The sequence below is a fragment of the Carcharhinus amblyrhynchos genome, chromosome 2 (genome assembly GCF_965287045.1).
Source record: "Carcharhinus amblyrhynchos chromosome 2, sCarAmb.v2.hapA, whole genome shotgun sequence".
NCBI lineage: Eukaryota > Metazoa > Chordata > Chondrichthyes > Carcharhiniformes > Carcharhinidae > Carcharhinus > Carcharhinus amblyrhynchos.
This window is the reverse complement of record NC_137325.1, coordinates 116,295,386-116,312,661: the sequence shown is the minus strand read 5'-3', so window position 1 is coordinate 116,312,661 and position 17,276 is coordinate 116,295,386. Positions and strand designations below refer to the sequence as shown.

The window sequence follows — 17,276 nt, the reverse complement described above, 5'->3', positions numbered from 1 at the left end:
AACTCAGTAGGCACTGGGATTGGGAGCGAGTTGGGTGACAGGGTAGGTTTGGTTGAGAGGAAAATCATCCAGGGGAAGGAGGATCCGAGTGGGCCTGGAGGTTTGGATTGCATCTGTTTTAATGCAAGGAGTGTAACGGGTAAAACGGATGAGCTTAAGGCCTTAATGTTCGTGAGGAATTTAGATGTGGTGGCAGTGACGGAGACGTGGTTAAAGGAAGGGCAGGACTGGCAGCTGAATGTTCCTGGGTATAAGTGTTTTAGGTGTGACAGAGGAGGGTTGAAGAGAGGTGGTGGGGTGGCGTTGTTAGTTATGGAGCACATCACAGTGGTGCAGAGGGAGGATAATATGGAGGAGTTAGAGATTGAGTCGCTGTGGGTGGAGTTGAGGAATAGGAAGGGAGCGATTACTATGCTAGGGGTATACTATAGGCCACCCAACAGCCCACGGGCAGTGGAAGAAGGCATATGTGAAGACATTTTGGATAGGTGCAAAAAGAATACGGTGGTTGTAGTGGGAGATTTTAATCTCCCTGGAGTGGATTGGAAGGTGCCTAGAGCTGGGGGTTCGGATGGGGAGGAATTTGTAAAATGTGTGTTGGAAGGGTCCTTGGAGCAGTACGTAACTAGCCCGACTAGGGAGGGGGCCATACTGGATTTAGTTTTGGGTAATGAGCCAGGTCAGGTGGCTGAGGTTGCAGTAGGTGAACATGTGGCTAACAGTGACCACAAGTCTGTCTACTTTAGGATAATAATGGAAAAAGATGTGTGCTGTCCGAAGGGGAGGGTGCTAAACTGGGGGAAGGCAAGTTACAGCCGGATTAGGCATGAGCTGATGGAATCTGATTAGGAGAGGTTGTTTGCGGGTAAGTCCACGTTCGGCAAGTGGGAGGCTTTCAAGGGAAAACTGAAAAGATTGCAGGAAAGACACATGCCGGTTAAAAGGATGGGAAAGGTAGGATTAGAGAGCCGTGGATTATAGGGGATATTGAAGACTTGGTGAGGAAGAAGAGAGGTTTAAGCAACTGGGAATGGAGAGAGCACTGGAGGAATATAGAGAGAGAAGGACGGAGCTCAAAAGGGGAGTTAGAAGGGCGAAAAGGGGGCATGAAATTGCTTTGGCTGATAGGATTAAGGAAAACCCAAAGGCATTTTACTCTTATATTAGGAACAAAAGGGTGGTTAGAGGGAAAATCGGTCCTCTTAGGGACAGAGGAGGGGAATTGTGCTTAGAGCCTGAAGGAATGGGGAGATCCTGAATGAATACTTTGCGTCAGTATTCACGAAGGAGAGGGGCTTGGTGTCTTGTACTGTCTTGGAGGGAGCTGTAGACCAGTTGAAAGAAATATCCATTATGAGGGAGGAAGTGTTAGGGTTTTTAGGTAGCATAAAAACTGATAAAGCTCTGAGGCCTGATAGCATTTATCCCAGGCTGCTTAGGGAGGTGAGAGATGAAATTGCTGGGCCTCTGACGCGCAAATCTTTGTCTCCTCTTTGGACACAGGTGAGGTCCCAGAGGACTGGAGGATAGCTAATGTGGTACCGCTGTTTAAAAAGGGCAGTAGGGATAACCCTGGTAATTATAGGCCGGTGAGTTTGATGTCAGTGGTAGGAAAGTTGTTGGAAAAAATTCTTAGGGATATGATGTATATGCATTTAGAGCGATGCGATCTGATTAGGGATACGCAGTAAGGCTTTGTTCAGGGGAGGTCTTGCCTTACGAATCTGGTAGAATTTTTTGAGGAGGTGACAAAAACGGTTGGCGAAAGACGAGCCGTTGATGTCATCTATATGGATTTCAATAAGGCGTTTGACAAAGTCCCTCATGGTAGGTTGGCTGAAAAGGTTAAGGCTCATGGGATACAGGGACAAATATCTAGATGGATTGAAAACTGGCTAGGTAACAGGAGACAGAGAGTGGTGGTGGAAGGGTCCTTTTCTCGCTGGAGGTTTGTCACCAGTGGTGTGCCACAGGGCTCAGTACTGGGACCTTTTCTATTCATAATATATATAAATGACTTGGAAGAGGGCGTACGTGGTGTGATCAGCAAGTTTGCAGATGACACAAAGATGGCAGGATTGGCGGACAGTGAGGAGGAGTGTCAGGCAACACAGCAGGATATAGATAGGCTGGTATATTGGGCAGATAAATGGCAGATGAAATTTAATCCAGATAAATGCAAGGTGATGCATTTTGGAAGGAATAATGTAGAGGGGAGTTACATGATAAAGGGTAGACCTATTAAGAGTATAGAAATGCAGAGGGATGTAGGAGTGCAAGTGCACAAGTCTTTGAAGGTGGCAACACAGGTGGAGCAAGTTGCAAAGAAAGCTTATGGTATGCTAGCCTTTATAGGAAGGGGATTAGAGTATAAGAGCTGGCGTCTAATGCTGCAGTTGTACAGAACATTGGTTAGACTGCATTTGGAGTACTGCGTCCAGTTCTGGTCACCTTACTACCGGAAGGACGTGGAGACCCTGGAGAGGGTGCAGAGGAGGTTTACCAGGATGCTGCCTGGTATGGGAGGACTGGGTTATGAGGAAAGATTGGATAAATTGGGGCTGTTTTCCTTAGAAAGACGGAGATTAAGGGGGGATCTAATAGAGGTGTATAAAATAATGAAGGATATAGATAGAGTAAACAGTGGCAGGCTTTTTCCTAGATTGGAGACAAATATCACGAGGAGCCACGGGCTTAAGGTGAGGGGGGGAGAAGTATAATTTGGATGCTAGAGGGAGGTTTTTCACACAGAGGGTCGTGGGGGTATGGAATGCTCTACCAAGGAAGGTGGTGGATGCAGGCACGCTGGACTTGTTTAAGGTTTACTTAGATAGACACATGAGCGAAATAGGGATGGAGGGTTATGGGAGACTGTTTTAAATAAGGATCAGAGCCTTGGGACATTCCTGGAAATCAACTGTTACATGTGTTGATGTTTTTCTCTTTTACTCCACAGGTGCATCGGTCCACCTTGTTGTCTAACGAGGGGCATGCACACGGTGGGTCGTGCGTGGGCTGCTCTTGAAAGTTCGAGAGTAGCCTAGTACTTTGCGTCGTTTGTGTATGCTTAAAACTGGACCAGCAGATGGGCACCACAACAGCTCAGTGACTATCACTGTTGGCTGTGCAGATACATGGATTTGGGCCAGTGTGTGTGGGAGTTTGCACATTCTCCCTGTGGTTGCGTGGGTTTCCTCTGGGTGCTCCCGTTTCTTCTCACACCCCAAAGATGTGCTCTTAGGCTGATTGGTGTAACAAATTGTCCCTAAACTATTCTCCCCTTAATCTGGTTTCCAATGGGGGTACCATAAGCATAGCCATGGGTCAAGGGTGGAGGAGGAAAAACACATTGTTAAGATGGCGGCGTGGGCTCGTTGGGCCGAAGGGCCTGTTTCCCGTGCTGTGTTGTTATTTGTTCTTTGTTCAATGGAATATTTTTGGTAAGATCGCCCCCTGAATATTTTCAAGAAGCAGTTAGAGATGGAAAATGAGGCAAAGGGAATCAAAGGATATGGAGGGGGAGAGGGGATCCCACTATTCAGTCGGATGATCAGCCATGATCATAATGAATGCCAGAAACGGCTCGAAGGCCAAATGGCCTACTTCTGTTTCTATTTTCTACATTTCTATGTTGAAGCCTGAACCTGCAAACACTACAGTAAATCAATTTTACATTGGTTTTTAACTTGACCACCTTACAGAAAGCCTGGAATTGGTCTTCGGTGTTGTTGAGTGGATCACAACTACCAGGAACTGATAACGCAGGCTGGATAACCTTAGGACTTGGGACAAGCTAAAAGTTAGAGCCATGATGAAACAAATACAACATGGGAATGTTCCAAACTCCTGGTACATATAAATAATAAATAGGAGAAAAAATGTACCACAGCAAAAGTGTTGTTTATATAGACGCCTGTAAAGTACCAAAACATCTCAAGCTGTTTCACAGGAGCATTGTAGAACAGAATGTGACACTGAGCCACATAAGGAGATAATAGGTCAGATGGCCAAATGTTAGGTCAAAGGTAAATTTTCAGTGTGGCTTATTGTTGGAAGGAGAGGTAAGGGGTCACAGAGGTTTAAATCATAGAATCCTACAGTGCAGAAGGAGGCCATTCGTCCCATCAATCTGCACTGACCACAGTCTTACGTAGGCCCTATTACCATAACCCCAGGCATTTACCCTGCTATTCCCTAGGCACTCAAGGGCAATTTATCATGGCCAATCCACCTACCCCACACATCTTTGTACTGTGGAAAGAAACTGGAGTACCCAGAGGAAACCCACACAGACATGGGGAGAAGGTGCAAAGTCTACACAGACAATGATCTGAGGGTGGAAATCGAACCCAGGTCCCTGGCGCTGTAAGGCCGTGCCACCGTGCCACCCCATTTAAGAAGGTAATTCTAGATTTTTGGTTCTGCAATTAAAATCAAGTTTGCTCAAACAATCAGAATTGGAAGAGTGAAAATCTCTTGGAGGGTTGTGGGGTTGGAGGTCATAGGAGATCCATAGGGATATAGGCCAAACACAGGCAATTGTGACTAGCTTAATGGTAAAAAGTGGGCAGCATGGACATGTTGGGCCGAAGGGCCTGTTTCCATGCTGTAAACCTCTATGACTCTATGAATTTTGGTAAATCCGACAATTCAGAAGAGACGTAAAGGTCAACAAAGAACAGTATAGCACATGAACAGGCCCTTCGGCCCTCCAAGCCTGCACTGCTCATGCGCGCAACTAGACCATTCGTTTGTATCCCTCTATTACCAGTCTGTTCATGTGGCTATCTAGATAAGTCTTAAACGATCCCAGTGTGTCTGCCTCAACCTCCTCACTTGGCACTGTATTCCAGGCCCCCACCACCCTCTGTGTAAGATACGTCCCCCTGACATCTGTGTTGAACCTTGCCCCCCTCACCTTGAACTTGTGACCCCTTGTGTTCGTCACCTCTGACCTGGGAAAAAGCTTCCCACTGTTCACCCTATCTATGCCCTTCACAATTTTGTACACCTCTGTTAGGTCACCCCTCATCCTCCATCTTTCCAGGGAGAACAACCCCAGTTTGCCCAATCTCTCCTCATAGCTAAGACCCTCTATACCAGGCAACATCCTGGTAAACCTTAGGAGAGAGTACAGAAAAGCCTCCACATCCTTCTGGTAGTGTGGCGACCAGAACTGGACGCAGTACTCCAAATGTGGCCTAATGAACGTTCTATATAGCTGCAACATCATATGCCAACTTTTATACTCTATGCCCCGTCCAATAAAGGCAAGCATGCTATATGCCTTCTTCACCACCCTCTCCATCTGTGCTGCCACCTTTAGGGATCTGTGGACTTGCACACCCAGGTCCCTCTGCTGAGTCATAGTGGGATTTTCTGGAATCTCGTGCATGTTTGCCAGTGATGAAAGCAGCTTACCATTGGCCATCAGCAGGAAGCAACTTGCACTAAAGATCAACATTCTATTAATTTGTGTACATAATTACTTTCTGCACCAGCATCATTTTTGTCATTCAAGCACACAGATATTAAATGGCTACAAGATAGCTGTCAGGGACAATTGTGCGTTCCCAGTTGTTTTTTTCCAGCAATGGGGCAAAACACTACCATCCAAAAGATTCTGCCCAAAACTTCCAAATCTTGGCATACTGTGAGCACTGCTGGACACCACACTTATATTAGCAGTGGAAAAGGTTCCATGTTGATTGCCTAGAAAATCCCCAGAGCACTGTTGCATTGGAATCAGATTATCAGGTAACATACTTGTAAAATATTACACTGAAAATCTTTGACTTATATTTAGATGCAAATAAATGCATTTAACAGCATTGTTGAGAAAATGTGTTTTAATTTATGTAAAAATGTCATTAAAAACACATGACCTCATAAAAATATAAGATATGTAAGTATATATTCAATGAACTGAACAAATATTTCTATCATTTCTATAAAACTGTGCACTAATCTGAACACTTGTCACAAATAAAATACTAATTTCACACATTAGCAATAATAAAAGCCCCAATCAACATTATCCCAACTAGGTTTTAAAGTATTATAATTATTAACAGATTACAACGATCTTGCGGAGATTATGAATAAGATCAATGTCTTTTCTGACAAAAATTAAGTAAATAATTTGAAATAATCAACAAACTGTTTTACACAAGATTAAAAGATGTGTAAATAAGGAGAAATTTTCCACTTTCACTCCTCCCGCAAGAAGTCCAAGCTGCTGAAAATCAAACAGATCCCAGACAAATCTCTGATCCATGCTATTGGCTGCTGAGTCTCTATTCAAAGTATACAGGAGGAAAATTATCCCTTATTACTACCGATAGCTTCTGAAATTCTCAAACTCATGGGTCAAGATTTATATATATAATCTTTTGCTTTGACATCCTAAAATAATTGTTTACATGTTAAACACTTATTTTTCTAATTTGTTAATCAATAGTTTCATCATCCACCTTAAGATGCTGACAAGCAACATTAATGTTTTCATCTGAAATTCTAATCTCTGTTATTTTAGTTATGTCATTAGTTGGGCAGCATGGTGGTACAGCAGTTAGCACTACTGCCTCACAGCGCCAGGGACCCGGGTTCAATTCTGGCCTCGGGCAACTGTCTGTATGGAGTTTGCACATTCTTCATGTATGTGCATGGGTTTCCTCCGGACGCTCCGGTTTCCTCCCACACTCCAAAGATATGTGGGTTAGGTTGATTGGCCATGTTAAATTGATTCTAATGTCAGGGGGATTAGCAGGGTAAATATGTGGGGTTATGGGAATAGGACCTAGCTGGGATTGTGGTTGGTGCAGACTTCATGGGCAGAATGGCCTCCTTCTGCTCTGGAGGGATTCTATGATTAGATTATAATTTTCTAAGGGATCCACGGCTGTGTGGCAGATATGTCTATAGGGAAAAAACTATTTTTATTTCTTTCATGTTATACCAGATTCTCAGCGCAGCCACTGAATTGCTTTTCAACTTGTCATTATTGTTTTAGACAAGTAATCATATGTGGATATAATAGAGGCAACTTGATGTCCCAAATTACCTCCACTCCTACTGGATTTTTTTAATGTTCTTACTTTACCAGTAAATTCACCTGATCAAGAATTTTTAAAAAGGTAGAAAGAAAGAGGAAGCTGTAAAGGATAGAGGAAATAGTTAGTGAGGAAATAGAGACTAACAGAACAAAGAAGCAAATGTATATTTTACTTGGGACAATCCAAAGGACCATCAATAAACCATTACAGATTAAATGTTAACATCTCTGCTAAAATTGTACAGAGGGTCAAATAGAGAACACTGATAAGCCCTTACTATAATTTCAGGACAATTGCTTTATGATTTAAACACTTTGAACATACAACAACGCTGTTCCCAGGGTCTGGACTGGATTTTACAGCTCCCATTTTTTTTATTCATGCAGAGGACATAAGCGTCGCTGACTGGCCAGCATTTATTGCCCAACCCTAGTTGCTCTTAGACGGCAGTTGAGATCAACCACATTGCTGTGGCTCTGGAGTCACATGTAGGCCAGGCCAGGTAAGGACAGCAGATTTCCTTCCCTAAAGGATGCTCGTGAACCAGATGGGTTTTTCCAACAATCGACAATGGTTTCATGGCCATCAGTAGATTCTTAATCCCAGATACTTTTTGTTGACTTCAAATTCCACCATCTGCCATGGTGGGATTTGAACCCGGGTCCCCAGAACATTAGCTGAGTTTCTAGTCTAGTGATAATACCACTAGTTCATCACCTCCCCACTGGTTCATCCCTTGTTGAGGGGGGACTTTTAAAATACAGCATGTAGCCTTGCTGCAGATGTCCCAACCTGTCTCTTGTGGTCTGGGACCATTTCTATCGTGCTAGCTAGAAGTTGTCTTTCATAAAATCATTACTACTCTCTTTGTTTTTTGTTCCATAACATTTTTGTTACTTAATTTCTGTGCTCTCCAACCTATCCTTAACTTCCCCTTTTTTCCCTTATTCTCCTCGACCCTCCCACTTATCTCAACAGCATAAAATCCATCACATTTCTGCCTCTCTGCTGTTCCAAAGAATCACATTCGACACAAAATGGGTTGACTCTGTTTCTCTCTCCTCACAGAGGCTGCTAGATATGATGTGGTTTTCAGCACTTTCTGTTGGACCCATTGGTCCTAACTGAAGCTGCCTCATCATTCTTCTGTTGCTACTTTATCTGCAACATTGAGAGACTCGGGCCAGGTTTGGTATCTTTCACTGGGCAAGCTGGTGTTGGACAATGGGGAACCCGTGAGAGTTTCCTTTGGGAGCCCCCATTGCCCATTGGAGGGACCACCACAAGGTCATTACTTCTTCTGGCCTCTCAAAACCAGCCGCCACTTTCCTCATACAACTCACTGGGGGAGGAGTCGGGGGGGGGGGGTGCCTTCCAATTCAGGGTTTATCTTCATGCCACCTTCAACAGCTTTTTCTTTCCAAATCTGGCTGCAGTCCCAAGAGTGACCATCATTCAAATCTGGCACTGCTGGGACTACAAAACTGCCAATTCAGGTCTGAAATCAGATTGGTCTGATGCAGGGCCTTTTTCCTAAGTTTGTGTTTGAAATCTAGCCCTGAACTGATTAATGCTACTCCAATTGTAAAATGGCTGGGTGGCAACATGCTGTTTCATAGGCATGTTCCTCAGAGTCTTTTCAGTCAAGGGCTGGGTAAATGGCATTCCCTAAAATCCAAATCCAATAAAGCAACATACACCACAAATGTGGGAAGAACCTGTCCAGTCAAATCTAACTACCTCCCTCCTCCCTAATGACCACTTTATCCCAGAAAAGTGTGAAATCCCTCTATAAATATGTACCAATTGTAATCAGTCAACCTATCTTCATATCCTATATTCATAGGGTTCATTGCATGGAATTTCTCAATGGAATTTCATCAAAATGGTCTAGCTGTTATTATCCCATTTGACTTCATAATTTATTTGTATATAATGACAAGCTTTTTCAATTAAAATGGGATAATTCACGGTAGGCACTGCAACCTGTTTCACTTCATTTAGCATAAAATAGATATTTATCACGTAGACAGCTGGGCAACTTGGAATAGAAACAGAAAGTGCTGAAAAACCGCATCAAGTCTGACAGCATCTGTGAGGAGAGAGAAACAGAGCTAAGCGATTTTGTGTTGAATGTGACTCTTCTTTGGAATAGTAGAGAGGTAGAAATGTGGTGGATTTTATGTTGTTGAGATAAGCAGGAGGGTCAAGGAGATTAAGGGAAAAAAGGGGAAGTCAGGGATAGGTTAGAGGGCAGAGAGATTAAATAACAAAAATGTTATGGAACAAAAGACAAAGAGATTAATGATGATTTTATGAAAGACAACAAAACATTGGGGAAGAGTAAGTGTTAATGGCAGAATAATGTACAGCTCTGTCTGAAAGCAACAAAAAAGATAGACTGGTACATGACAATAAAAGCAAATCAATATGGAAGACAGAATGTGTTGACTGAAATTATGGAACTCAATATTTAGTCTAGAATGCTGTGATCTGTTTAATTGAGGAGAAGAGGCGCTGTTGCATTGGGGTTCACTTGAAAATTGCAGCAAAGAGGAAAATGTAAGCATGAGAGCAAGATGATGAATTGAAATGGCAAGCAATCAGAAGCTTGCAGTTATGGACAAAGGACAAAGAAAAGATTTTCCACAAAACATCATGCAGATTGTGTTTGTTCTTCCGAGTACAGAGGAAATCATGTGCTGAACAGTGAACACAGTATACTCATGAAAGAAGTCCAATAAAGTGCTGTTTCACCTGGAAGGCATGTTTGGGGCATTGAGTTGTGAGGGAAGTGGAGGTAAAACACTAGGTGCTACGTCTCGTGCAATTTCATGGGAAGATTCCATGGCAAAGGGGTAAGGTTTTCCATAAGTTGAAAACACGAAACTGGGACAATCTGGGTCATTCTGATATAATATTCCACCAATTACATCTGGGCAGCTGGTATCGTTTCTATTGAATGCTCCATTGACATTGTTTTGTTTTCCAGGTGATTTTGTTGCCATGTTTGATTTTACACTGTTTGATTTTCTGCAGGTTGCACAAAATGTCAGAAAGACAGGCAGAAATATGAGACCATGAACTGCACCAAAGGTTATGACAAGAAACATGATTTTAAAAAATGTCCTGAATATGTAACTTGCTGCAGCGGCCAACACTACCACACCCAGGATGGTTGAAAGAGCCCCCTGGATAATAGGATACCCGAGATTGTATACAGCATCAATGCTTCGCTCGTTGGCACACTCTTTCTCACTTGAAACAAATGCATATGAAACATGAGCTGAAAAGTCCACAGAAAATCCAATACAGATGACCAGATTAATCATCGATATAGAATCTAAATTGACATCCCAGAAAGTCATAAAACCAGCCACACCCACTAAAACTGACGCAGTCCCAAATGTTACCCACAGAGAGCAGATTGGACTAGGTATGAGCAATAAGGCAATAATCAGCATTACAACAGCAGCCACAACTACATTCTGTATTGTGTTGGATACTATCACAAGATATTGATCAAAATAGATGAATGCAGCATGATACACTAGCAAAGGAATTTTACATTCCTGTGCCAGCTTTCTTAATTCAATCAGCATGTTTTTCTCAGCAATTGAATTATTGACATTAATGGTCTGAATGAAAAAACGTGAAGCTGTAATCCTTTGGTTATCTTTTGAAAATTCAATGTCTTGTTTAAATAAAGGAAAAAAATGAAATAATTTAGATAAATTGCCTAAGAATGTTTTTTTCTCCTTTATACCTATCTGTTGGAAAATAGAATTGTACGTTTGAAGCCAGGACTCTGACAGGTTACGATCTACGTATGAATTTTTTTCCAGTCTATCCAGACAGATTTCAACGTCTTTCTGAACAGTGGAATTCCAATATTCCACAGGTTTGGTGACAGAAACCATGACTCGTGGTCCGTACGTGGAGAAAAAATCACTTTGATCATCATAGAATTTAATGATGTACGAATCATCAAAGGCCAAATTTCTGAGATCAATTCCCTCTTTGATGTTTAAACACCCATAAATACCGCCAGCCAAATATCCAGCATACAGGAGCACCACTATTGCCTTGGTCCATTGGTTTGTAAGGAATGGACCATAATATTTCTTAAAGAAGAAATAAACTGGATGTTCTGATTCTGCCCCTGATTCCTGATCATAAGCCCCACCAATACAACACATTGCATAGCATTTAGATTCATCTTCTTTCTGATCTTCTTTAACCTTTCTAAATGTCAACCAATGTCTGTTACTGGCTTCTCTTCTACCATTCAATGCAAGAACAGCCCCAAAAAATGTAATGTTGTACACGAAACAGAACAGAACAGTTGTACCTGTGTAAACACAAAATGACTGCACAGATCGAAAAGGTGTCAAAATGCCAATATAAAAAGCTAAAACATCAGTCAGAGTGGTGATTGTAATGGAAACTGCTGCTTCCGCATAAGTCACTGCCAGGCGATCCTCAACTTTATCTTTAACCTTTGTCTGTTGCCAGCTAGCGAGCATAATGAACATATCGTCCACACCAATACCTAGAAATATGAGATATGATGAAATAGTACACCGGTTATTATCAATTAATGTCCACAAATGGAAGTGAATAAAATTTACATTCTCAGCTGAATAATATATATGGAATCAATACTTGCTGCAAAACATTATATTTCATTTTCTAAGTAATATTTCATAGATGCAGAAGAAATTTGAAGCCAAAATGCTGCATTATAATTATAGGCTGCACATGAACACCATGCTAACATCTGTACTCTTTTTATATTTTCCACCACTTAACAGAAGTACCTTGCAACATTGCCACTGATATACAGACAAAACGTAATTATAGGCTGTACAATTTAGGAATTACAAACAGCTAGAGCGAGTAAAGCATCTGCTCCACTTTGATGACTGTCTGCAAGCCTGCCTGTTAACAACAAGTGAATATGGAACAATCACAGGTTTCATTTCAGACTTGAGCTTCAAAAACAACATGGTGTTTTGGGGGTTGGAGGTCCTGAGAAACTTAAATCAGGAGGTGCAAAATCATGGAAGTATATGAACAATAAAGGATGGACAATAAATGCTGGCATAATCAGTGACTCCCACATCCCATAAAACTCCTATTAAAAAAAAGATGAAAATGTTAAAATCAATGTATTAGAAAACTAGGAGACAATGTAGGTCTGACCAGGTGATTCAGGAAAAATTTTCCAGATACAGATACACAAGTAAGTTGAGGTGAAGGTGAAGGATACAAGCACGTGATCAGAGATAGCTTTATTTATGATTGAGATGGGGAATAGATAGGTCGTATGAGGTGGCAAAGCAGGTCCTGAGTATGAGAAGAATTTTTGTGGAGGGAGAGGTTGTGGAAGGACTAGTGGGCAAAGTGATAGGAGATGATTATTGAAATCACCAAGAATGGAAGGAGAGAAGTGAAAATATTTCAATGAGAAATTTGGGATTGGATAATAGAGAAAGAGATTTTAAAAGAGAGGTGAAAGAGACGTAATTAGGTAAGGTGTACAGAAGTGAACATATCAGAGCGAATGAAACTTGGATTGTTACTGCACAGAAGGAGGCCATTAGGCCCGTTGTATCTGCACCGACTCTCTGAATGACAGATAGGGATCAGGCAATGTGCTATCCAAGCAGACAAATTTAAAAGGATAATCATTTGACGTTTAATCATAATTTCATTGGGAAACTAGGTATTACTGACCCAGGATCAGAAAAGGTGCATTAGCCGTATTGATGGCAAATTTCATTCCACAGAACAGCAGCAGTCCAAATCCTGATAGGACAGCTAATCCAGCTGAGATGACACCCAGAGCAGCAACCCAGACCTTATTTCTCACACAGTCAAACCTGCAAATAAATTGATAGCACAACAGACTTTTCTGTATGATGTTTTCAATGAAAACATGTTACAAATAAATCTGAAAACATAGTTTTTACCTCGTACAAGATGTGATGGAAAAGAATATTGAAAGAAAATATGTGATCGAGAACAAAGGAATAATTTTTTTAGCATTCCCTTCAAATTCTTCTTGTCTTGATAGTGACGTGAAATAAGAGACCTGTAATTCAGGAAGAAAGGTGAACAGATTATCAAAGGCACTAAAATGTTATTGGCTGACAACCACATCCTGTGTATTAAAATTTCCCACTTGTTTATTCATACCTATTACAAATTCAATTTCTTATTAAATCTCTAGGTTATGACATAGGTCCTGCCTGCCAAGGAATCAAAATGGACTATGAAAATTTGATGGACCATTTAAAGGTCCATTGGCCTCTGGTGTTGGGATGTGCGCAGCCAAAACAGCCCACCCATGATCTGCACATAGACAAGGTTTAATTCTTATTTTAGGACACTTTTTTAAGCAACAATAAGACCATAAAAAAAGGAACAGAGAGCCATTCGGCCCCTTGGGTTTTCTCCACCATTCAATAGGATGATGGCTGATCTGGCATTCATCACATCCTCTTTCCTGCCCTTTCCCCTTTACCCTTAATTCCTTTACTTATTAAAAATCTATCTATCTCAGCCTTAAATCTACACAAGGACTCTGCCTCCAAAGCACTCTTGATAAGGGGTTCCAAAGACCCACAATCCTCTGAGAAAAGAATTTCTTCCTCATCTCTGTATTAAATTGGTGGCCCTTCACATGTCCTCTGGTCTTTGACTCTCCCAAGAGGGTAGACATCCTCTCGGTGTTTACCCTGTCAAGCCCCTTAAAAATCCTATATGTTTCAATGAGATCACCTCTCATTCTTCCAAATTCCAATGAGTGCCAGCCTGTTTAACCTATCTTCATAAGACAATCCCTCCACACCGGGAATCGGCCTAGTGAACCTTTACTGAGCTGCCTTCAATGAAATAATACCTTTCCTTAAATGAGGGGGCCAAAACTACTCATGGTACTCCAAAGGTAGTCTTAGCAGTACCTTGTACAGTTGCAGCAAATCCTCCCTACTCTTATACTCAAACATTCTTGAAATAAGGGCCAATATTTTGTTAGCCTTCCTGATTACCTGCTGCTAGCTTTCTGTGCTTCATGCACAAGTACCCCAAATCCCTTTGTACTGCAGCTTTCTGCAGTTTTTCTCCATTCCAAAATGAACAACATTACATTTTCCCACATTATACTTCATTTGCCAACTTTTTCCCCTCTTAATTAACCCAGCAATATCTCTTTGTAAACTGTTTGTACCCCTCTCACAACTTGCTTTTCACCCTATTTTTGTGTTGTCTGCAAATTTGGTTACAGTACATTTGTTTCCTTCCTCCAAGTCATTAATATGTACTGTAAATGTGGATAAATGTGTAGTGGTCCATTTTGGCAGGACCAATGGAATGAAGGAGTACAATATCAAGGGTAGGAGTCTTAGCTGTGTTGAGGAGCAGAAGGATCTTGGGGTCTGGGTCCATAGGACGCTCAAATCGGCCTCACAGGTGGAGGATGTGGTCAAGAAGGCGTATGGTGTACTGGCCTTCATTAATTGAGGGATTGAGTTTAGGAGTTGGGAGGTAATGCTGCAACTTTATAAGACCCTTGTCAGACTCCTCTTGGAGAACTGTGCGCAGTTCTGGTCACCTCACTACAGGAAGGATGTGGAAGCTACTGAGAGGGTGCAGAGGAGATTTACAAGGATGTTGCCTGGATTGGGAGGCATGCCTTATGAAGATAGGTTGAGGGAGCTAGGTCTCTTCTCCCTGGAGGGACGAAGTTTGAGAGGCGACCTGATAGAGGTTTATAAAATGTTGAGAGGAATAGATAGGGTGGATTCTAGGAAGCTATTTCCCAGGGCTGAAATGATCGCTATGAGAGGACACAGATTTAAGGTGCTGGGAAGAAAGTACAGAGGAGATGTTAGGGGTAAGTTTTTCAGTCAGAGGGTGGTGAGTGAGTGGAATCGGCTGCCGTCGGTGGTGGTAGAGGCGAACTCGCTGGGGTCTTTTAAAAGACTTCTGGATGAGTAATGGGATTTAATGGGATTGGGAGTTACAGATAACTTATGGCCTGAGAGGTATGGATATGATGGGCGCAACTTGTAGGCTGAAGGACCTGTTTGTGCTCTAGTGTTCTATGTCCTACAAAGGAGAGAGAATGTACCAGGTTGAAATTGAGTATTGGTCTGAGTGGATACAATCGTATCAAAGTTGGAGATGAACCAACATTCACAGGTAGCTGACTAATCAGGGTTATTGGGCTGGGATATCCAGGAGCTGAAACTGAAGTCATGAATTAATGTTGGGAATTCAAGGATGCCATCTGTGGAAGGCAGGAAAAGACCTGCACTGAGATGAATATTAATGTGGCACAGCGGTTTGCACTGCATGTCTGCATGGGTCTCCTCTGGGTGTTCCGGTTTCCTCCCACAGTTCAAAGATGCACAAGTTAAGTGGATTGGCCATGCTAAAAAATTGCCCCTTAGTGTCAGAGGGTAAATGCCTGGGCTTTTGGAGAGAGGGCCTGGATGGGATTGTGATCAGTGCAGACTCGATGGGTTGAATGGCTTATGATTCACACAATAGTTCTAAAAGCTGACCTGTTGCATTTGTAGAGATATCTCCAGTGATCAGTCAAAGAACTGCTGATTAGGCCACCCAAGGCCTCCTATCAATCGATGGAAGATATAGCTGAAAATAGGCTCCATTTTAATACCTTCATCCTTGTTTTCAAACCCCACTATGGTCTCTCATTTCCCTGTCTCTGTAATTTCCTTCAGCCTTGTCACGCTTTAAACATCTGTGCTCTTCTCGTTCTGGTTCCTTGAGCATCCTGATTTTACTTGCTCCACCAGTGTTGGTTCTGCCTTCAGCTGTCTACGCTCAAAGCTACGAAATTCTATCCCCAAACCTCGTTACCTCGCTGCCTCTCTACCTATCAGAAGGCTCCTCAGAATCTACATCTTGGAATAAGTTTCTTGCAATCTGTTCTAATTTCAAATTGCTCAGTGTCATATTTTGTTTCATAATTCCTCTGGGGCAGTGACTACATTAAAGGTTGAATAAATGCAAGTGATTTTGCTGTATATAACATAGAATTTGTTATGAAACGAAACAAGTAAAAAGACTCACTGATCATCTCCACAATCCAAGATAGATGGCAATCATCTTCCGCTACATTTACTACATTACTGGATAATTTCAAATCAAGGAATAGACTTTCAGAAATGCAGGCACAAATTAAAAACTCACCGTAATATTCTTCAGATTCTTCAATTCATTTGGAAAAACTTGAAGGAATTTCTTCAGCCATAACAAACTGCGCTTTTTGATTTCATCATTGTCTTGTAAATAATAATCAAGTCTAATCGCCTTTGCTTTTGTAACATGTTTTTGTTCTAACTTTACACCTCCGACAGCTAACCCAATAAAAGTTCGATTCATTACAGGATAAGAAATCTTAGTTTTTGTTACCAAACTTTGATTTATAAAAGTTAAAATTTCATTTGAAAAACAAGAGTCCTCTGTCTTTACACAAAGTGAAGAATAGCTGTCTGGGACATTATAGGGATCAGCAGTGCTAATCTGCTTAATTTTTTCATCCAGTGATATAATCTCTTCAAACGCCACATTCGTAAGGATGTTGTCATCTTTCGACACAGCAATGAAAGAAGCAAATGTCCCCTCTGTGTAAAGCCTCTGTGCAGAGAATTCAGATCCAGTGGTTGGAAAGTGTTTTTTAATAAACTCTCTCGCAGATTTTGCCGGTCCATTAATGGGTGTAAATTGCTCTTCGATGTCATTGGCTTCATTTGCCGGTAAGAAATAGAAACCGGATCCCAGACCCGCAGAAAGTATCAGAGGAATTGTGAAGAAAAACCAAGCATGTTTACCCACAAAGCGTCCAAGTTTACGAAAAGCCCGGCTGAGTTGTTTCTCAATGCAATTCGTCTGACACTGCGTCATAGTGAGAGGCAGACTGGTAAAACTAAGTTCGATTCCAAAGCCTTCACTTCTGTGAGGTTCAGTTTTTAAGAGCAGGAAAAAAGCATTCTAGAGATCAGCGTGGGGACGTCTGCTAGTTCACTGAGCCGTTCAAATGAAATCACCCAATGACAACTTTCAGTGGTTACTTCTGTGTACAATTGCTATGCAGTGACCAAACCCGAAATGCCATCTGCCTGTTGCTTTGGAAACTGTTACCATCCTGTTAAGTTTCAGTAATCCACCTTTCTGTTCAGCCAACAT

At 41.8% G+C, this 17,276-nt stretch overlaps 1 protein-coding gene across 1 annotated transcript; it reads right to left on the bottom strand.

Annotated features, from left to right (window-relative positions):
- Positions 1–9,808: 9,808 nt before the first annotated feature.
- On the bottom strand, positions 9,809–16,994 carry LOC145359886 (patched domain-containing protein 3-like). The gene is made up of 4 exons (XM_080214718.1): positions 16,281–16,994; positions 13,031–13,152; positions 12,795–12,940; positions 9,809–11,607 (listed from the first exon to the last, which is right to left on the bottom strand). Exons 1-4 carry the CDS (start codon positions 16,992–16,994, stop codon positions 9,809–9,811), a joined length of 2,781 nt encoding a protein of 926 aa, XP_080070844.1.
- Between the last annotated feature and the right edge of the window lie 282 nt (positions 16,995–17,276).

Coding starts and splice junctions, on each gene's coding strand:
- LOC145359886 (XM_080214718.1), bottom strand. CDS start 16,994: ATGACGCAGTGTCAGACGAATTGCATTGAGAAACAACTCAGCCGGGCT. Junction 12,941..13,030: donor TCCATCACATCTTGTACGAG/GTAAAAACTATG, acceptor ATTTATTTGCAG/GTTTGACTGTGTGAGAAATA. Junction 11,608..12,794: donor TGCACCTTTTCTGATCCTGG/GTCAGTAATACC, acceptor TCATATTTCTAG/GTATTGGTGTGGACGATATG.